General features: G+C 44.8%; 1 protein-coding gene across 2 annotated transcripts; it reads left to right on the forward strand.

Annotated features, from left to right (window-relative positions):
• The first annotated feature begins 16,953 nt into the window (after positions 1-16,953).
• On the forward strand, positions 16,954-20,700 carry SP8 (Sp8 transcription factor). 2 transcript variants are annotated; one of them, XM_040643730.1, is made up of 3 exons: positions 16,954-16,974; positions 17,972-18,367; positions 18,464-20,700. In XM_040643730.1, the coding sequence occupies exons 1-3, from the start codon at positions 16,954-16,956 to the stop codon at positions 19,472-19,474; spliced, it is 1,428 nt and encodes a 475-aa protein (XP_040499664.1). In that variant the 3' UTR covers positions 19,475-20,700. The 2 variants fall into 2 exon arrangements, with proteins under 2 accessions (XP_040499664.1, XP_040499663.1); XM_040643729.1 differs by having other exon boundaries at positions 17,972-20,700.
• Positions 20,701-21,985: the final 1,285 nt, after the last annotated feature.

The following is a 21,985-nucleotide window of genomic DNA, read 5'->3' on the forward strand; positions in this document are numbered from 1 at the left end:
TTTTAGTGTTATTTTAGTGTTAGTTCTAGCTACTCTGCTCAAACTTCTGTGTCTGTATTAGTTGTGTAGAAGTCTGATGTTGTTGGTTATTTATGTTACTAAGTTTCCTATGGTAAGTAGCCAGGCATGGTATTCTTTGACAAAATACCCTTAGATCTGAAAATGAATTTGAATTTCCAAATGGAAACTATCTTCAGAATTCACGTGTTTCTCCCATAATTTACATGCGGAGTATCTTCCTAGGAGCTTGGTTTTCTGTTTACTGGCTCTAAAGTCTGTCTCACTAGAACCGCTCCAAACCTACCTGTGAAATGATCTAAATTTCTGGTGCTAGAAATCAGAATTAGCAATTTTCCACTACGATTATTAGGGTGATTAAAGACTAGTTCAAACACACACACACATACATATACACTCAACAGCCGGCGAAACGAAAACCCAAATGAACTTTGATCTTGTCTCTACTAATTCAATCCAACTCAAAGCTGCAGAGTTTAAACAGAACCAGCCCAGTCACCAACCAATAGAAAAGCCATTTGATTCTCTACATTCAAGTTCCTGTGACAGATCCAAGCCATTAATACCGAATTAGTAGAATTCGCTACTTCCAGACACAAAAGACTCCTTGCTTATGTCCACATGTCTTATTTGGGAAGTCAACAGATTAGTCCTTATTTGGAAGGAAACCTAACCAGAACCTTCCAACTGGCTTTTCCTTTCCTCTTCCCTTCACTAACTACTTCTGGGTATGCAAATGTACACATGTATATGAGCGAACACAAATTTGGCTAATAGTTTGACACCTTGTTTTATTAACAAATGTAACTCAAAGCAAAATCATTAAATAAGGACATATAGTCAAATAAACATTCCAGTGACCTTTTAGACTGAAAAGTTCTGCTCTACAAATAAAGGGGAGAACAATACAATTACACGATAGTGCTTGTACGGACTTGCTGAATATGCGATGAAGCCCGGACCAGCCAGCCGGTCGTCTCATCTCTTCTATTCCAGAAAAGGGTGAAAAGAACAGGACAGCTGTAGTGTCCTGACTTTGAGACTTACTGGTGAATGGAATGACAGATGTAGAGCCAGTGCCCCAAAGTGGGCAGGACCTCATCCCTGACAAACAAAAGAGGATGACAGTCTTGGAGCCCCATTTACTTCAATAAAATTTTCTTTTTCAGCCAGCTGTCTTTTTTTTTTTTTTTTTTTTTTTTTCTATAACATTCTGGTTTTTTTTTTAATCTAAGATACTGGTACAAGGCAGTATTTACTGATGAGGTCTCAGAACACCATTTTACCTGATAATCCAAGCAAAACACCAACAATTAGTTTTCCCTAACTCATTATTATTGCCTTTTAATTCTATCTATATTTTACTAGATATATATTGTATGCTACTGATCCATCTATAGCTTTATCCTGTATGTCATATAAAAAGGGCTGCTCTTTGTCTTAGACTTATGAAAAATCTGAACAGTAAAAATTTTTATCAAATGCTCCATATTTGTTACATGTATCTTCTTATAATCCACTGAAGACTCCTAGTTTTGTCTTCTTGCAATTCCCTATTGACCCAAAGTAGTGATTTGTACAACTCATTAAACACATATTCAGTTCTCTACCATACGTTGTGCTAGTGACTTCCTGCACTTTTGCTCTCCTACTCAGAGACTAAATATCTCGAAATTAGGCATCTATTGCTTATGTTTGTCTACAGTAGTTGCTCAATAAATAGGACAATTCAAATACCTTATCTCATTGGATCCTCAGAGCCATCTTGTGGAGTCCATAGGGCAAATAATATCCTTATTTTATAAGTGAACCAACTGAGGCTCCAGTAGTTTAAGTGATATGTCATCTAACCTAATATAGAGAATCAGTGAAATTGGAAACAGAATGTATAATTCAATGTATAATTCAATATTCATTATACTTACAGCTTCTCCAAATGTATGGAAACGTCTATCAGTTGTAGAAGTGTTTTTATTCTCAATTTCTTTCAGTTGATCAATAAAAACAAATTTACCAAGGACAGAGACAATAACCATTAGTAGTGGTCAAAAAACATGTATTATAATTTAGGTCCTACATTTCTGAAACTTAAGTCCTGATTAAAACTATTCATACTACAGCTCTTTGTTTAATAGGATTGACGCAACCATTTGCTTTGCTTTGACAAATAGCTTTAGAAGATGAAGACTTTATTAGAATACAGTAGAAAGACATGTTAAAAATGTGAACTACAAAAGAATAAAAGAAAACATTAAATTACATTTAAATAATCAAAGGAACAGTGATTCTGGCCCAAGGAGGTAATTGTATGTATAAAATTTAATGTTCCTGCTAATTTTTACATAAAGCTGTATAAATTTCACACCTAAAAACCTGCATAAATTCATCAACATTTATTTGTAAAATGGCTTTAAGCTCCAGGAATTTCATGCAGTTTGAAGTTGACTTTCTATAGAAGAGAGAATAATGCTAATGAGTGAAAATTAAGTATAAGACATAAATATGTAATTATATACATTTCTAAAAGTGGGATAAATCACACATTCAGTTATGTCATAATTCAAGGACTTGTAAGAGGCAAGAAGATATACTTGATAGTCTTTGGATAATTACTTTTAATTAACATGCCTATATTATAAAAATATGAGAATATTTTAAATTAGGAATACAAAAATATTCAATACAGGAAAAATATGGATCTTTAAGCTAGAGGAGGGGAACCACTGGAAAGAGGAGAGATTCTACTTCTTCTGCTTACCCATAAAAGCTAAGTCTAGACATTCATAATTATACCAATTAATTGGCCATTTTGACTAAATTATGTAAATGGTCTATATACACTTCTCAAAGTACATAACTGCCAATGCTATTTTCACTTTGGTTAAGTCTACACTAGCTAGCAAAACAAAGTGGATAATTAAGACAATTATTCTGATAATTTAGATCAAACATTAATTAAGGTAAAAGCAGATTAATTTTTTTGGGGGGGAAGCTTGGATTGGAATATAAATGTTCCTTTTGTGTGCCATAAGCATGTCAAAAAGCTTTTCTGTTTTTTTGAAATGTTTTTGAAATCTGATTTCAAAACACTTAGTATATATTGTTCCTATAGCAATTCCTTAATCAGAATCTCAGGTTCTTAAATCCCCAAGATGCCTAGGTAATAGAATAGTATTTTAGAATTGTTTATACTAGCACTGGCTCAAATCTCATTTTCCAAGTTCTTGGACAATACTGACAAAATTTTTTATTCTGAATTCAAAAATAAAGTCATTGGAATGTATTCTTTATATTGGCATTACAGTTAGGTAGAATGCCCTTTTACCAGAAGTGTGCTGAAGCATCTAGAAGTACAATGATGTTCATAACTTACTTTAAATGGGTGGGACAGAAGTATATGCATGTGCATGAATAAACAAACAAGCAAACAAGTAATTAGGTATCTTACAGCTATAGCTACCTGTCTGTTCGGATGTAGTATGTCAACATCTGCCTACCTAAAGATAGAGAGAGAACATGTAAGCAATTGTCACAAATGTTAATAATGTTAGCCTAGATGAAAGGAATATGGGTGCTCACTGAAATTAAATGTTTCATTTACTATTATTTCAACTTTTCTGTAGGTTTGAAATTTTCCAAAATAAAAAGTTGGGGGAAATATACATTTTAAGCTTCCCATGAAATAACTAATAAATAATCAATACCCATCAAACCCCCATGAATATGATACCCCTGAGATTGAAAATTCTACAGTACCTCATTTCTTAAAACCATACTGTGAAATCTATACTAAAGATGCTTTCCAATAGGCCTTAAGTGAGCACTTTAAAATATTCCCAAGGTTTCCCATGCAGGGTATAGTTAAAGAGCATTCCACTTGAGATCCTTGCCTGAAAGGCCCTATAGAATTGCAAAGTATCATTATTAAGCAAATGTTCCTGGGCCCTTGGGTGGTTCACTTAAAACACATTTCACTGTATTGAATATTCAATGCCAAAAGCACACTGTTCAGTGTTAAGATTTGCAATTTAAACCCAGTTGGGAGAAGTAAAAGGTTCTTGTAATTTGCCTATACTGTATTGCATTGATGTAGTAGCTTTCATTGATAATTAAGTTCCAAAAATATGAGTTAGATTGTGTGAACAATGGAGGAAAGCTAACCTTTCTATTATAGCCTCAGCTCTTGACTTCTTGTATTTAAGATTACAGATGCTCCATTAAATCGATTTTGTGTTTAATCTCCTCTTGAAAAACAGTGAATGCAAGTCTCCAACTTTCTTCCCTTTGAGCAAACCCAAGTATTTGACAGTGAAAACTACAAGGCTCAAACCAGATGATTAACACCGCCCACTGGGGATAAGAAAAGTTTAGCGTGTCTCTTTTGGGGTAGTTTTCCTCAACTAACTCTCACTGGATTTGAATGTCAAAATATATTTCACACTAGATTTTCAAATAATTTTTCGGAGGAATCAGATTTGAGATGGCAGGGGTTGCGTTTCAAGTGATACTATTAATCATGTTCCCTTTAAATACATAGATATGTTTTAAAACATGGGAGAATTTTTCAACTGTAATGTGGCTTTGAAAAAAAAGTTTCAATCAAGCCTCTGCTTGTCATCCAGTTCTTCTGCCTGGTTTAAAAAAAATGTAGGTCCCTCAGTAAAACATAAAACAATAAAAATATGCAGCACAAAGGAGTGAACAAAAAAATTAAAAACTTATAAAGAAGAGAAGGCAGGCGATTGTCATTACATCAGAAGAAAATTACTTGATTCCCTTTTGAATTTGTGCTGGAGCGTTGAGACCCATCTCCCTGGTTCCCGCTCTGAATGAGGGGAAATGGCCCGCTGAGCCGTGACTTTCTCTGGTTCACATCTATGCAGGGTCACTTCCTCAAGCAGCACTGGCACTGGGATTACACTCCAGCATTTGGTGAGTTTCAAATTTAGAGCTTCTGGCAAGAAAATGTGGTCCACACTCAATATAGAGCTTACCTTCAAAAGAGGTGAAACTACCTTGGCAATGAAAGCACAAGCAGTGCATTTGGGATCTTTGTGGGAGATCTTCTTCCCCCTTCTATAGCACGGGAGGGGCGAGGCAGGAATTGTGTAGCAGTGATTCTCCACTGTGGTACCGGGATCAGCAGCTTCAGCATCACGTGGGAACTAGTTGGAAATGCAAATTATCAGTTCCCACCCCCAGACTTCCTTAACCACAAACTCTGGGGATGGGGCCCAGCAATAAGCGTTTTAACTAGCCCTTTGGGTGATTCTGATATATTATCGCTGACAGAGAAACAAGAATATAAATTTTTTAAAAGAGCTTTCAAGTCCAGTCCAGTCAAGACCTGGAGGGGGGAGACCAGCAGAACAGGAGATTCAACTATTACCCGGGTCGGGGTGGGTCCCAGGCCGCCTGACCTGTCCGCGACCCCCTCCCGCACACACGCCCCCCGCGGTCGCAGCCCCCCCACCGCCCGCCTCCCTCCGCCCCCCCGCTGCGCCGGCCGCCCAGCAAGAGTCAGGTCGGGGGCCGGGGGCGCGGCAGGCCCCTCCCGCAGCCGCGCGTGCCGGCCGCAGCCCCCTCCCGCCCGGACTGCCCCTTTGTCCGCCCCGAGGGCGGCACCTTCCCGCCCGCGGGGTGTGCGAACCCTCGGGGGGTGGGAGAGGAGGAGGGACGGGGGAGGGAAGGAGGAGGAGCGGGGCGGGCTGCTGAGTGCAGGGGTGGGGAGCTGCCGTCGCACACCCGACTACCGGCCCGGCCAGCCTTCGGGAAGGGGCTTTTGTGGCCCGCCCGGGAGTCCGCGCGAAACAACCGCCCCGAGGCGGGGTGGCGCCTCCCCCTTGGCGGGAGCCGACGCGGCCTTCCCGGCCTGAGAGCCGCGGCAGCCCGCGGCGTCCGGGCCGGCCGAGAGCGGAGCCGGTGGCGGTGCTCGGCGGGAGAGCGCGGCTAAGCGGAGGGGAGGGCCGGAGGGTGGGGCGGGGCGGGGCTGGGCCGGGCCGCGGCGGAGCCGAGCGCCCGCGCCTCCGCCTCCCGCGCCCGCGCCCGCCGCAGCCCCCGGCCGCGCGGGCAGGCGGGGACGCGTGTGCCCCCCCGCGGGCGGCCTGCGCCCGGGCCCGGAAGGTTCGAGGCGGCGCGGGCTTGCGCGCTAGGCCGGCGGTGGAGGGCGAGCGGGCCTTGGGAAGGTTGGCGGTCGCGGGTGGGGCGAGGGGAAGACGGTAGGAAGGGGAGGGAGTGGCGAGCCGGGAAGAAAGGGGAGTGCAAATATTGTGACTGCTGGGTACGGAAACTATCTGCGGAGCTGTCGGAGATCCCCACTCCAGGCTCCCGGAAGACTGCCTGGAAGCCTGACGGTCCCCGGTTTGGAAGGACTCCCTGACTGCTACACAAGACAGCCGTCACTCATTTCTTTCCGATCCTGCGACGGGGGGCGGGGGGGAAGTTGTCCACTACTCACCTTCTATTCTAGTTTTCCCGAGGACGGGATATTAATTAAACAGACTTCTCGGGAAGCTTCGGCTCCTGGGCGGTTGCCACTATTGCAGGCTGATGTGAGGCGGGAGCCTTTCTTCTATGCCCCCACCCCACCCTTCGGCTGTAGCATATTCGTTGCCAGTCTCCTGACCTCATTCCTTAGGTAGCCAGAGCACAGAAAAGGGACATAAGATCAATGGTAAACTCTATAGGGCGAAACGCTCCGAATATGCGTGAAACCCAAAACGGGAGCACCTCCTAAGTTGCCAGGACAATTAATCGCGGGAAAGCGCGGATCTTCGAGGCTTTCTGTGTCCACTGCGGTCTCAGCGAGCCCATTCCCTGTTTGACACACTCGGTCGGCAAGGTTCTCCCCTCCAACTGAGTTAGGGACTGGGACACACCAGGCCTTTTAATTTCCTCCCGCCAGACGTGTAAACCTACAATTTTCCCACCTATTTCTAACCGTTTTGGAGCTCCTGTTCCTAAGTCTTAGGTAACTAAAGGAGAGGAAATTCGAATCACCCAAGCTTAAGTTAAGAAAAAAAAGTAGTTTGACTTAGTTGGTAAATCAACAGCAAAATCGCCTAATAAAACTGGTCGTGAATACCTAAGGCTTGTTTTGAAATTTTAAATACCATATATTAATTGGCCAATTTTCGATTAAATCTAAGATCTATTAAAACACAAATTGAGCAAAACACTCTTTACTGCCCTAATACCAGTCAATCAATAAAATCGATAGTTCAGGTGTCTTTTAGCAACAACAAACAATACTTCTTTTGGTTTAGCTTTGGCTCTTACTAGTTTGCTACACACCTCTTCTTAGAGTCCCATTTGGTAAGTACGACAAAATTGCAGGAATCGTTTTTGTCTTCCTTTTGTTCTCAAAGCTTAGAGGACTTGAACCAAAGCAGAAAAAGGTTTGAAGTGGGTTCATTAGTCCTTCTAACATTTTTATCCAGAAAGCTTCAAATGAACTGACCTTGGACAGTACTAGTCAAATCGTCTGGGTTTGCAACAACTGCTTTTTCTAGCTTCAAGGGGTATATGGGAAGTAGGGGGATTATGCCTAAATTAGGACAGGTGTAATCTAGAAAACTACTTGAAGCACCATCTACAGAAAAATGAGAACTTTCTGTTGTTAATAGCTGCCCTTTTGAAGGTGAGGGTCATTTCACTTGAGGGTGGTAAATGCTGAGTGTAGACTCCAAAGTCATGGGCTTTGGTTCTTCCAATGTTTGCTTTCTTCAGTGTTGATTGAAGACCAATGTGTTTGCCTTCGGAGACCGAACTGAAAAATGTTTTTAGAACAATTACAGACATGGCAATAATGAGTTCAGCTTATTTCTTTTACCTTAAGAAACACTGCAAAAAAATTAGGAAAGAAACCTTTAAGTAAAGATGGAGGAGAGGGAAAGAGGGGACTATGGAGGCTACCGCAGGGTAAGTGCAGACACTTCAAGAGGAGAGAGTTTGATCTCTTCTATACTTTCAGTTATGCAATCTTGGCCCTTGTTTTGAATTAAAATGTGGCAGCCTTCTTTGGTGGCCAGCAGGGTCCTTGTTATTTAAGATGGAGAAATCATCGAGGCAACTTGGGGAGAAGGAGGAGGAGTGATGCTAAGTGTTCGAAAGAAATGGATCTGCGAAACCATTCAGTAAGTTGGAATTTTTGGGTGAGACAACTGAGGAAAATTGCGTTCTCATTATCTGAACAGCCTTTATTACTTTTCCAGAATGCATAAGCAAGAATAAAGATTTTATTTCCTCTCAAAAAGTAACCTGAGTACATGAGTCAATACTTGTCAAGCTTTAAAACCACATTCCCTGTTCCATGGAGATGGGCTCTTCTGTCAGGATTTGGAAGGGGTCTTCCTGCTGGGTAAGGTAGATGCCCTTGAACCCAGTGATTAGCACATCACGTCATGAATTTTCTAGAGTTGACATAGATATTTTATTTCTAACACATTCTGAAGTGGGGGCGGAGTCTGGTAAGTGGGCTCCCCTGTATGTATCTTTATTTCCTGTTCCCTAGCCCAGAAACCCTGAGCTGCGGGGGGGGGGGGGGGGGGGGGGGGGGGTAAGGTGGCTAGCGCCTGTTTATTTAATAGGGGAGAAGGACTGCATAGACTTGACGCCATGAAGAGCACTAATCCAATCTGTAGCCTGGGTTGGTGAAATTTATCACAGCCTTTCCTTCCGTTTCCATCTGGAACTCTCCAGTCACCAGTAAAATCGACTCTGTCTTCGCAGGTGGAGGAAACTGGGCGTGAGCCGCGGGTCCGGCCAAGACCATCGCGAAGTCCCACAAAACTCACTGAAATCGGTAGTGAAAGATGGTAAAAAATGACCTGGCGCAAAGCTTTTGATGTGTAGGGATGAGCGGGTTGTGGGGATGTGAGGGCGCTAACCCTAAACTACTAGGGCTGCGGGGGCTGTACACAGCCCGGCGAATGTGCTGGACCAGGCAAATGACGGATTCACACGACGCCCCTTCGCTGTGACCAATAGAGACGTCCAGTTCGATTACCACGGAAACTCTCCGGGCTAATTCAACTTGACCCAAATGTGTGACCCATCTCGTTTACGAGGGTAAGCGGGGGGGGGGGCCCGTGACTCCCTTCACTTTGGCGGCACCTGAAAACGTGGACCTGTGAGCAAGAGAGTGTGGGTGGGTGGGTGTCGGCGCGCATACTCGTTTTCCAAACATCTTTCCAAGCTGTCTTCTCATTTGTAATTTACAAACCCAGTAAATTTCAAAGAGCCTGATAGTGTTATCAGACCTAACTGCACTGTCAGCTTTCCTCCAGAATTAGGTTTTCGCTTTACTCTTAAAATTCTTTGCTAAGAAATGTGTGGACTCACTATCTGAATCCCCCTATAAGAAACACTCATCAAGAGAAATGAGTTAAATATAACTGAGGCAGACTTTTAAATAAAGTTGAAGCACACAAAAATACCCCAATATATTGTGCAGCCTCATGAATGAGGAAAACATATCGTTCATATCCCCACAAGAATTCTTTACCCTAGTGTCCTCAAAGTGGCTTCTGATAACACCACTTCTTAAGAAAAAAAAAAAGTTAGCAAAAGCCTGCACCCAAGTTTTGGGTGGGATTCAATATTCTAAGCAAAATATGCTCAACAGATGATAGTAGAGATGAAGCCAGAAAACTACTCCAGCTATTTAAACTGCCAAATGAGACATAAAGCTGCATTGTAAAAATCATCTGGAAAACAGGTTTTCCCATTGAAGTCGCTATGTGTTAATTACTGTGAGCTGGAAGGCTGGAGATCGAATGCCTGGAAGCCGACTTTCACCCCGCATACGTAAACGGAAAAAGTGCTGAACCGCAGCCAGAAGGCTCCTGCTCGGACTCATTGCCATGCATGCCTAGACATTAATATGTGTTCATGGAGGGCTCGTACAGTACGAGGTGTTATTTCCTTATAAAGAAACACCAGGTCTCGCTTTCCATTCTTCTTACAAAATTATTCGCATTATTTATGCTACATTGAGCGATCTAATTTCTTCGTGATAGTCAGCTAATTGCTCTGGCAGGTAATTAGAAGCGGTTTACAACGCAAAGGGCTTTTGCATTGCCCCTTGGATTATTAAGTTGCGCTGTAAATTATACCATATTTGCTGGGGAAAAATTCTTTTGAGCAAGTTCTCTTCCTGCGATCCGAGATGAAATCGGCTCCCCCCCCCATACACACCCCTCCCTAGCCACCACCACTGCCACCACACCCCCTGCTTTTCCTGGACTCAGAGTCGAATGATTCTAAAGCACGCGATTTTGTTCGTGTTCACTGGGCCGAAATAACGTGGCCATTATGGCCTGAAATGGGCCAGGTTTGAAGCGAGCTTCCTGCGCGCCTGCAATATCCAGCAGGCATGTGGGAAAAGAACGGCTTAAATGGGGACATCTGTTCAGTGCTGCTCATCTTACTCTTACAGCCAGGTCAGGTTAAGAGAATAACCTGTTCGCCACCTTTTTTCTTGTTAATAAGACTATTAGAAAAAAAGCGAGCACACACACACAAACAACACTAATTGAGCTGCCATATAAGCAAAGAATCACACACACAAAGGTAGCAGCTGAATTACAAGAGGAACTGTAAAAAATAACCACTGGGCTATTTCAGGGAAAATCTATAAGACTTCTTTCAGAAAAAGAAAAGAGAAGAAAATCAGAATATGTGAGTTCAAAAATGTTCTCTACAGAAAAATGGATTTACTTAAGAGATTTTAAGAATTCAACAAAGAATGGTTTATTTTCAGGTTTTCACTTTAATAAAATTGACCTGAAGGTAAACCCAGTGTTTTTTTTTTTTTTCTTAAGCCTTCAAGTACTCCGAGGTTCCGTACTTCTTGTTGTTGGTGTTGTTTGGGTCTTTTATCTCTGAGGGTCTGTTGACAAACCCCAAGTAGGAGCATCCTAGTTTATCCCATGATTTTAGAAAAACGAACTGCATCCCCTTTCATAAATATCACCCAATTGTAAACCTTGTAAAATGGTTTGAACACATGTGTGGTTAAACCCAGAGACCAGAGCAGCTCCTAGATTATTTGTAATTAAGCACAATTCCCAAAGTAACATTTATCTTCCCGAAACTACGATTGCAATTGTCAACCGTCTGGAGGAGACCATGAGGTAATCTGGGAGCATTACCTCCTCTAGTAACAGAACAGAATGAAAAGAAATCAATAATGTTGAGGATAAGAATTTAGTAGTTTTTAACTCTGCATGTTAGCTGTGAGAAAGTGATATATAATACGAAAAGAGAAAACAGCTGAAACAAATCCATTCCAGGAAAAAAAAAATCAAGGACAAACTCGTTTGAATGTCTAAGCCTCTCTTCCTTGCCTTGAACAACAAAAATACACATACATGCACACACACACCCCCCATTCACCCGAAATGAGCAAACTCTTTTCCCCATGTGTGTATCCTTCATTTACATGATGAAGGAGGAATAGAAGTGCTGTAGAATTAATTATCAATTTCATCTGTGGGCTGGCAGAGAGATGACTATGAAATATACCATAGAGTACATGCCTGCCTGTAAAACTAGCACACGATCATATCAACATATTATGAGTATGTGAACATTATGCATGTAGACAACAAATAAGGAAATAAGATTTTTTATTCCCTTGATATAGGAAGAAATACCTATCTTGGTGAATATCTTCATATTTTCCTACCAATGAACTTACCTACATATTCATATGATTGATACATGGGAAAAGTCCTCCTTGTCTTCTGAATATATGCTATTTGAATGCCCTAGCTAAAGCAAGTCAAAGTACGTAATATCCTAGATGAGTAAATCTCTTTTAATTAAACCATTGCTAACTTTTGAATGTTCTGAAGTGGCAGAGAAAAAAAATATTAAGCAGTGTGACACAGAAGAAAAATATCGAGTCAGTTAAGAAAAAATATGGAATGTTTTCTCAAGTGGTCCCATTTATTCAAAAGGAGTCACCAAGGCAATGCTTTGCATCCACCAGGAGATCCTATGCAAGTAGGTGAAGAGTTACTATTGCTTCACTGTGGTCAACAAATACATCCAATTAAGCGGTACCAGGAAAGTAAGGACTCGGCTGTAAATGTGGCCGGACAGTTTGAAACCGAATAACCTCACTAATAGGGGCTATTGTTCAGCGTAGAAGTTCCCATTTTCCAATCAGGAAAATACAGCCCTCTCTGGGCTCTGGACGACTGATCCCTTCCCACTTACGGTTCAACAATCTGCCACCAGCAAGAAGCTTTTATTACCTCCCTTCCCAGGAAATGTTAGGCAACTTCCTAGTAAAGCCGCCCAAAAGCAGGAGTGGACAGCAAAAGGGCACCCCTCTGGAATCCACAGGTTCACGCCTGGCCAGGTTTTCTGTTCAGCAGGAAAGTAACTTTGACCAGAGAGCTCCCAACCACGAGATAGCCCCCAACCTGGCCCAGCCCGCTCCTCCCTGCAGCCGGCGGCGGCGCTCGGCTGCCTCACCATCCCTCTTCACGCTTTAATTAGTAGCCAGCACGTCCGCGCAAGGTCCCCTCACAGTGGTCAGGGATTGGGGGCTGTCTTCCCATTTCGGAAGAGGCGCCTGCCAGGCACTCGCGGCCCGCTCAGCGTTCACTCGGTCCGCCGCGGGCACCGGCCGATCAGCTTCCAGAGCTTGCGCGTCCCTGCCAACGCTCCGGAAACCGAGATGCGAAGAGCCCGGTTTAAACGTACCCAGCAGAGGTACGCGCCTATATGCAGTTCATGTGCATTCTTTTCTTTTCTTTTTTCTTCAGGCTTTTTCAGCTCTGTGTGTATACCAGACCACACTTAGTACAAAAACCGTATTTGGTGTAGATGTGTTGCCGGACACTTGAAAGCCTGGATAACTTTGATGTTTTCCACTATAAATCCCTAATTGTACTTAATGGTTACAAATGGTTTTATTTACTTGTCGTTGTATCTACACATTTTAATCTACTTAACCAAACAGCGGAGGCATATTTCACTCCCCACTCCCTGAAAAGGAAAAGCAAGGATGGAGGCCTCTAATTTGCTTTTAGGACCTTCTATTTCTTTGGCTGTGAAAGCGTAAGAGGTCCAGATCGCAGCATTGATTAGTCTTCAAACCCGCCTGCAAAAAAAGCCCCCGTTCTTCACTCCATCTAAGGGGATGTTGATGTATATTGTAGCTGCAAGGTGTTAGATATACTTGAGCAAGTTGTTCCCAGGATGTAAATTAGGTCCCAAAAGCTGTTGTCCAAATCGAAGAAACAGAGAAATTAATCTGGGAGACTATCCATCATCACCGGTAATAAAGAGAGCGACATGGATGAGACAGATGATATGATTAAGGGGCTGTGGTCGTTTTAATTAACTTTTTGCTGTCCTGTAATGATCAAACTGGTCACCAGACCCGGTCAATAAGCATGTTAATATCAAACAAATAAAACCAGGGATGATTAAAAACCTCCTGGTTTATTAAATTTGAAATTCAAATGAAATTTATGCTGCAGATGCATACAGAATGCTAATAGATTTTAGCTTTATTGAAAGTGAATCCCACAGGTTTGCAAGAAACAGCAGAATATCTCTCTACTCTCCTTGCCAGCCGGATCAACTTGATATGGGGTGGGGGAAACTTTTAATGTTAGAAAGTCTGCCCTTCCTATCTTTCTTCCTCCTTCCCTTCGAAACCTCTATATTGTCATAGCGCAATACTCAAGAGTAATGATCAATATGTAAACTGAACTGTATGCATTATGAAATGCTCTTCCGGACAGGTTGTATGTACAGTGGATTACAGATGTTTCTTCCTGTGGGGGATTCAAACATGATTGAGTCACTTCTCCAAAGTGGAGAAAGAGCTGCCATTAAGACCAGTTTCATTGAAACCAGAAGCAAGAGTATTGGTGTTTTAATTTTTGGTCAATTATGGAATTTTTTTTGTTTTTCCTTTTTAACTCTGTTGTCTATGCTTTTTGACAAACACTAACTAACCACTTCTTTTGGGGAGGGGAAGCGGAGGGGGCATAGTATAAGGAAAAAAATGCCCTTTGACCAATACTAATATGAAATAAACACCTAACTTTTTTATGGGGTAAGTGGAATATGTATGTATGTATGTATATATGTGTATATCTCCATCTATATCTCTATATATCTCCTAATGAAGAAAGATGCACGTACAAATCTTTGTGAAAATCCCCAAATGCTGCACAACCTTATACAAATCAAGGAATCCAGTATGTTCATTAAACCCACACCAATGTTATCACCCATTGTCATAGGAAGAATTACATATTATTCTAAAGCAAATTTATACAAATAAAAAATCTTAGAAATAGGGAGCTCAAAACTGTAATCACATGATCTGAGTTTTCTGATTCCAGATTTTTTGAGGAAACAGTGGTTAATGCTTCTATTTACTCTCAGAATCAGCATTTAACTTTTTAATAGTCTTGCCTCACTTCCTTCTAGAAGATAGGAGGATAAAAAGATAAAATAAATAACTATTCAAAGAAGGGAGTCTTCTTTCAAAGCTTTTACTCTCCACCTTTGAGGGTGACGGTATTGATTAGAATTAAACCCCAAATTTGAACAACTGTGTATTAGGTCCTTAAAATGAATATCATTATAGAAAGAGACCAAAGCAATGAAGTTAATTCTCTTTTATTTGTTAAACGGAGTTCCCTCCTTCCCCCACCCCTTCCTCCTTCTGGGCTGGCCTGTCACGCCTTCTCAACACGCTAAAATCATTCAGAGTAGCTTGCAGGGAGAAACACGACATTTATGGTAAGCGTCAGCCTTCAGAGAAAGAAAGCAGTTCATTAATTTACTTCACACTTACTTCAAAGTATGAGAATGTACCTTACCCCCTTAATCAATAGATATGATGTACAGTCAATATCCCAACACTGTTAGAAGGGGGTCAGAAACACACACTCTCAGGCCACAAACATCAGCCTCAACTCTGCTCAGTGAAACTTACACAAATGATACAACCTGACTTTGGAGTTTGGTAAATCCAAGGAAGATTTCTCTCTCTCTCTCTTTTTTAAACATCTCCAGAAGCCGTTGATACACTTGAGGAGGGTTCAAAAACAATATAATGAAAATATTTCCCCAGTCAAAACAAGACTCTTTGCCCAGCTAGTAACATTTTAATCAATTCTGCATTAAAAATAGATTTCTGAGAGCATTGGTAACTGCTTAAAACTATGAATTACTTTAAAAAAAACAAGAAATAAGCAATGGTACTGGAAAGGCTGTGGACTTTTTGCTACACTGGTATGGTATTTACTGTGGTTTAAGATGTTCCCTTGTGGGGACAGTAAAATTGTAATAATATTTCTGAAGGCAACTAATAACAGAAATGGGAAGCAAGTTCTAAAACCCACCGAATTTGGCCTAAATCGATTAGCATGCACACATACTCATAGCTATCTGGCCCAAACGCCATTAGATAGAGGCCTCCAACACATTTAGTCCAAGAATTGTGAACGGGCTCTCTATTCTCTGATAAATAAAACCCACAGATTTCAGTCAAAATCTTCATTTTCTCTCAGAAAGTGTCAGTGAGGTTTCTTGTGAAAACTTCTAAATTCCATAAAACGTTCTTCATTTTTTTTTCCCAAAGAAAAAAACAATACTCTTTCACCCCCATCTCTATTTAATCCTTTTGTATTGAAATTTACTCAGCGTCGCGGGACAAACACACCCGTCCCTAGAGTGAGACTTGCACTTCCAAAGCGGAATCCCACCTCAGGAGGGAAAGGGAAAAAAAAAAAAAAAAAAAAAAAGCCACCGAATCAAAGTAACAACTCATAGACGCAGGCGCACACATGCCCTAATTCACCCCTAAAAATACCCCTCAGCCGCCCGAAGTTTCTACCCTTCCACTGTAGGGCTGCGAACGTATAGGTAGGTATTAATACGAATTCCTTCAAAAATGTGGTGACAGTGTCCAAGAGGTTAAGAAAAAACATCACTCAAGAATTTAGGTACAAGGAACCAGAGGAAGTTGGCGACAGAGACAGCGTTTGTGAGTATCTGTTTACTCAGCCTCACTCAACTTCGCGGTTTCACTCTTCAAATCGTCCATTTCTTTCTGTGTAGGTACACTTTACTGCGCTGTTCCTATTCTCCACCCCCAGCTTTGTTGCCCACTCGCGCGCGCGCACACACACAACCTCTCACACAAACACGTTCACACAGCCTTCTCTCCCTACTTCCTCTCCTGCACACACACGCATCCACCCTCCCTCCTCTTTCACACACACAAACACACATATTAATATTCCTCCCTCTCCCCCCACACCAAACACACTCACACACCACCTCCCCTCACTCTTTACTGCCCTGTCCTTCTTCTCTCCCTAGGTTTGTCACTCACAGTTATACTATAGTACACTCACACCCTTCCCCCAACACTTTTCTGATCTGTCCCTCTACCCTCCTGTCACACATAGTTATATTGTCACCCATAACACCCTCTCCCTTCTCTGCACCGTCTCCCCTCCTCCCCCTCCGCCACACTGTCACTGCTACACTGCCACACTGCCACATTCCCTGCCCCTTACCCCCGCCCCCGGTCTGCACTGTCTTCTCCTTCTCAGCTTGGTCACACACGCACACAGTTACATTGTTACACACTCACACACCGCTTGGTAACACGCGCAGTCACTCGCGCCCCTCCCGCTACAGCTCCCCAGCCCCCCCGTGGCGGCCCGCGGCGGCGCCGATGACCTCACGGCGCGCGCGCGGCGCGGCCCGGCGAGGCCGCAGATTGGCTGGCCGCGCCTCCGCGGCACTTCAAAGCCGGAGAGGGAGCTACAATTGTGGTGGAATGGGCGGAACTGATCATTGTATTGCACACCTCTAAAAAAAACACTGCCTCTGATTTATCAATATAAAAAAGATCCTCTGAGAGGAGGAGGGCACTTTTGTGTGATGGCAACTTCACTTCTAGGGGTGAGTCTCAGGATTTTCTCTTGCTGGTTTAATTAGTTTCCTTTTATTGCCGATCGGAGGGGGTTAAAGTCGCCCCGGCCAGGCCACGGGCTATCAGTCTCTATTGAGAGCTTTTTTTTTTCCCCTTTAAATACAAGTGAGTTTGGAGAAAAGAAAGAGGGGGAGAGGGGGGCAGAGTCACTTTTTTCAGCGCAGGAAAAGGCTCTAAGGGCATTTAGACAAGCCACCTCGCAGCGCCCGGCCGCTCCCTGCCCGGGAGACGTGCGCCCAGTCCATTTTATGTGCGACGATTTCGGGGGTAAAGAGAGCAAGTTTTTCCTCCTGAGCAAACTGCACATTTCCCCTCTTCCCCTTAAAAAATACCGCAGCCCGCCTTGTCTTGCAGGTACGTTGAACCCGTCTCTCTCTCTCTTTTTACTATTGTAGACTTTTTTTTTTTTTTAAGAAAATAAAAAAGAAAAGCAGGAAGAGCGAGCGAGCCCTCTAGTTTGACCTCTTTTGGCCTGGGAGAAACAACCCAGCGTGGTCTTCTGGGGACCGGAACAGGATTTTCAAAGCTTTCTCTGGATTACAGGGGAAGCGCTCTTAAGAGCAATCCAATGGTTTTTCCCCAGGCTTCTCGGCAAAGGAAACTTTCTTCCTTCCCAATCTGGACTTTTTGCTTGCTTGTTTGTTTCGAAGTGCCTGGGGCCTTGTGCGCACGGGAGTGTTGTTTTAGGTGAGAATACTTGTCAAACTCTTCTTTAGCATGGCGCTTTGCTCCCGAATCAGACGCCGGCAGCCAAACTTGTCCCTTCCCGTAGAGTAGGAAGCAGCCGGGTGCCAGGGCTGTTGGGGGAGTCAGGTGAGTTGGTGGCGGCGCGCCGCAACGAGAGATGGGGTGCCGTGGGGCGTTTTGGAGGCTACCGGAGGACTGATGCACATTTCTTTCCTCCCTCCCCCAACGGCCTTTCCCCCTCCCCCTCCCCCACCCCTTCTCCTCTCCTCCTTCTCGCAGGAAGAACCGAGGCTGGGATCCACTCCTCTGGCCATGCTTGCTGCTACCTGTAATAAGATCGGCAGCCCCAGCCCGTCTCCCTCCTCTCTCTCGGACAGCTCTTCTTCCTTCGGCAAAGGCTTCCACCCCTGGAAACGTTCCTCGTCCTCCTCCTCTGGCAGCTGCAACGTAGTGGGTTCCAGTCTCTCGAGCTTCGGCGTGTCCGGGGCCTCCAGGAACGGCGGTACGTCCTCTGCGGCGGCGGCGGCCGCGGCGGCGGCGGCGGCGGCGGCGGCCCTGGTATCCGACTCGTTCAGCTGCGGCGGCTCGCCGGGCTCCAGCGCCTTCTCCCTAACCTCCAGCAGCGCCGCCGCCGCCGCCGCCGCCGCGGCCGCCGCCGCCTCCAGCTCGCCCTTCGCAAACGACTATTCGGTGTTCCAGGCCCCTGGTGTGTCAGGGGGTAGCGGCGGAGGGGGCGGCGGCGGCGGCGGCGGTTCCTCCGCTCACTCTCAGGACGGCTCCCACCAGCCGGTGTTCATTTCCAAGGTGCACACCTCGGTGGACGGGCTGCAGGGCATCTACCCGCGCGTGGGCATGGCGCACCCATACGAGTCGTGGTTCAAGCCCTCGCATCCGGGCCTGGGCGCCGCCGGCGACGTGGGCTCGGCCGGCGCCTCTAGCTGGTGGGACGTGGGCGCCGGCTGGATCGACGTGCAGAACCCGAATGGCGCGGCGGCGCTGCCCGGCTCGCTGCACCCTGCCGCCGGGGGGCTCCAAACCTCGCTGCACTCGCCGCTCGGAGGCTACAACTCGGATTATTCGGGCCTGAGCCACTCGGCCTTCAGCAGCGGCGCCTCCTCGCACCTGCTTAGCCCCGCCGGGCAGCACCTCATGGACGGCTTCAAGCCAGTGCTGCCCGGCTCTTACCCGGACTCGGCCCCGTCGCCGCTGGCCGGCGCTGGGGGCTCCATGCTGAGTGCTGGGCCGTCGGCGCCGCTGGGGGGCTCCCCGCGCTCCTCCGCACGCCGCTACTCGGGTCGCGCCACCTGCGACTGCCCCAACTGCCAGGAGGCGGAGCGGCTGGGCCCGGCCGGGGCCAGCCTGCGGCGCAAGGGCCTGCACAGCTGCCACATACCGGGCTGTGGCAAGGTGTACGGCAAGACGTCGCACCTCAAGGCGCACCTGCGCTGGCACACGGGCGAGCGGCCCTTCGTGTGCAACTGGCTCTTCTGCGGCAAGCGCTTCACGCGCTCCGACGAGCTGCAGCGGCACCTGCGGACCCACACGGGCGAGAAGCGCTTTGCCTGTCCTGTCTGCAACAAACGCTTCATGCGCAGCGACCACCTCAGCAAGCACGTGAAGACGCACAGCGGCGGCGGCGGCGGCGGCTCGGCGGGCTCGGGTAGCGGCGGCAAGAAGGGCAGCGACACCGACAGCGAGCATAGTGCGGCGGGCAGCCCGCCCTGCCACTCCCCGGAGTTGCTGCAGCCCCCGGAGCCCGGTCACCGCAACGGCCTGGAGTGACGCGCATCCTGCGGCTGCCCTTCTCCTCGACCCCCTCCCATCCCGGTCCACTTGGGCGCCGTCTGTCCTGGCCTCTGCTCCAACCTCTTTCCACTTTTCATCCTGCTCGCACTTTCTGTCTCTTTCAGTCTCTCTCTTTCTCTTTTAACTCACCTTGTGACTCTACTTTGTAAAGGGGATATGGACATGTAAGTAACACCCATTGCTCTCCTGGGCCCTGGCTTTCCCATCTCCACCAGGTAACACTATCGGAGTCCCATACGGCTGTAACCGGCGCCTTGCCGGGTCTTTATTTTTCGTCCTCTCTTCGCCCTCTCTCTGCCATCCCCAGGTTGTATCTTTTAGAGGGAAGAGGTCGCTGGAGGTAGCGCTGGACGAATCTAGTGCCTGGGAGACTGGGGGCCTCCGCACGAGCGGGAACAACTCGGTTGAACAAGGTTGAGTGGCGCCGTGGGGAGGACAAGGCAGGAGGCAGGGCATCCCTGCTGGGGCAGCCGCCAACTAGGTTCGAGAACTGCAGCCTTGGGGTCTCGGCTTTTGAGAGCCCTGCCTAGCTGCTGCGTGCAGCTGCCCTCCCTGCGCGGAGCTGTCGCAACTATGTGGGGGTGCCCGTCTGGCGGCCCCGAGACCCAGAGTTTGCAGAGTTAGCTCTCCCAACGTCAGCTCTGCCTCTTTTCCTTTGTTCCCTGAGGTGGAACCGATTCAAGTTTCAGCTAAGGGGGCAGTCCTGGTGAATCGCTGCAGCAGCCTTCTTTCATCTTTATAACATTTTTTTAAACTAAAAAACTAAAGAAAAAACACAGCATCCTTCCACTTGGTTTCCCTTCTAGATAGTTTTTCCTCTAGCAGTGAACAAGTCTTTCTTTGGAAACTGCTAATGTTGATCCCAAAGTTATTTTGATTGCATTAACTTAACTTATGGGGTGTGGGGGTGGGGGTGAGGGTAGGTGTCTTTTTCTTATGCAAAAATGCCCCTTTCCGGTGAGACCAGATTAACTATCTCCGTGTTTGTCCTTTTCTACCTCGTTTTTCACCACTCCCGAGCATAATCTCCCAATCTTTTTTTGCTAGTCCAGCCACCAATTTGTATTGTACCCATTTCTGTAAATTCTTGGAATTCATTGAAGATTCTTAGGGTTAAACTTTTTTTGTGTGTGATTTAAACTTATAAACACGTGAAGAAGCTATCGTTTATTTAAGACGAGGCTGTAGTTTAAATGCCAAAAGAGGGAAAATAGGAAAAAAAAACTTTGTAAAATATATCTGAACCTGATGGTTTGTACAACTGGAGAATCGTTCTAGATTAGTTACCAATTAATTATAACTCCACCAGTGTATGGGTGCGAGGCGCAGCTGTCCAGGAGACGATTTTGTATAGTATTTTTCTTGTACATTACTTCCAGTAAATATTTGACAATATATTGAAGTAAAGTTGATTTTTTTTTGTCACAAAAAATATTAAGAGTTATTGTTGCAGTTCTGATGAGCTGCAGGTATTTTGAACTCACTTCTGGAGGTGCAGAGCCACAAACGCACTTTCAGGGCTTAGTTTTGCTCGAATATGAATTTAGATAGGTATCAAACTGTAACTAAGACAATATTTGATAAATGTGGGATGACATTTAATTTAATGGAGCATGTACTTCTTTGCATTTGCTGGCAGTTCAGGCATAGTTAAAGTGAGAGTTCTCCTATATTTCATAATAACTGGGTCTGCCAAAACCCATGTATTAAATAAATTGTCCAAGTGAAACTCAACTAACTTTGGCCTTTGTGTATTTCCTGAAGGTAATATTGTTAACTGTTAATAAACACTCCTGACACTACATTTAAATGTTTGCAGATTCTGCAAACTAATTGCTCATTGTAATGTTGAAATAATTTGGATATTTCACATTGAAATGAAAAGCCTTTCTCTGGAACATTTTAGACTTGCATTTTAAATGCATGAGATGTAATTGATTTATTTGTAATATTTTAAATGGTATTAATAAACTCAGATAAAAGACTAGGCCAGTTAATTTGTATTTTTTTTTCCTTTTTAAACTATGGACATTTGCATTTTATCTTCAGTTAAATGTCTAATTTAAACAAAATATAACCCTGTTTTTTGTGGTAATATTTAAATAACTGCCTTTAAGATATTACTTAGCTGGAATGATCTATTTGGCAAAGCTGTGTTTCTCTATTTACCAAGATTAAGATTATAGTGTCTAAGAAATGTAATTAATTATTTACCAGTAGATTTAGCTCAAAGCATCAGGATTTACTGACCTCTTCAAATTTGTACTAAGTCACCAAACAATTCAAAGAAATTTCCCTGTTCTGCCTTCTTCTCTCCAGAAGGAGTCAGGTTGTTGGCCACTGATTGTATTTGGTATTTAAAAGGCCAAGCCTTACATTGGTAGCTCAATACATCTAAAATAAAAACATGGGTTTGGGGGTAACTTTTGTTGTTAGGGGGTGGAGGAGGTCAAGCTAACAAAAGCTTGTTTTTGGCATTCCATGTCT

This window comes from Ursus maritimus, unplaced genomic scaffold (genome assembly GCF_017311325.1).
Source record: "Ursus maritimus isolate PB19 unplaced genomic scaffold, ASM1731132v1 scaffold_3, whole genome shotgun sequence".
In the NCBI taxonomy this organism is placed as follows: domain Eukaryota; kingdom Metazoa; phylum Chordata; class Mammalia; order Carnivora; family Ursidae; genus Ursus; species Ursus maritimus.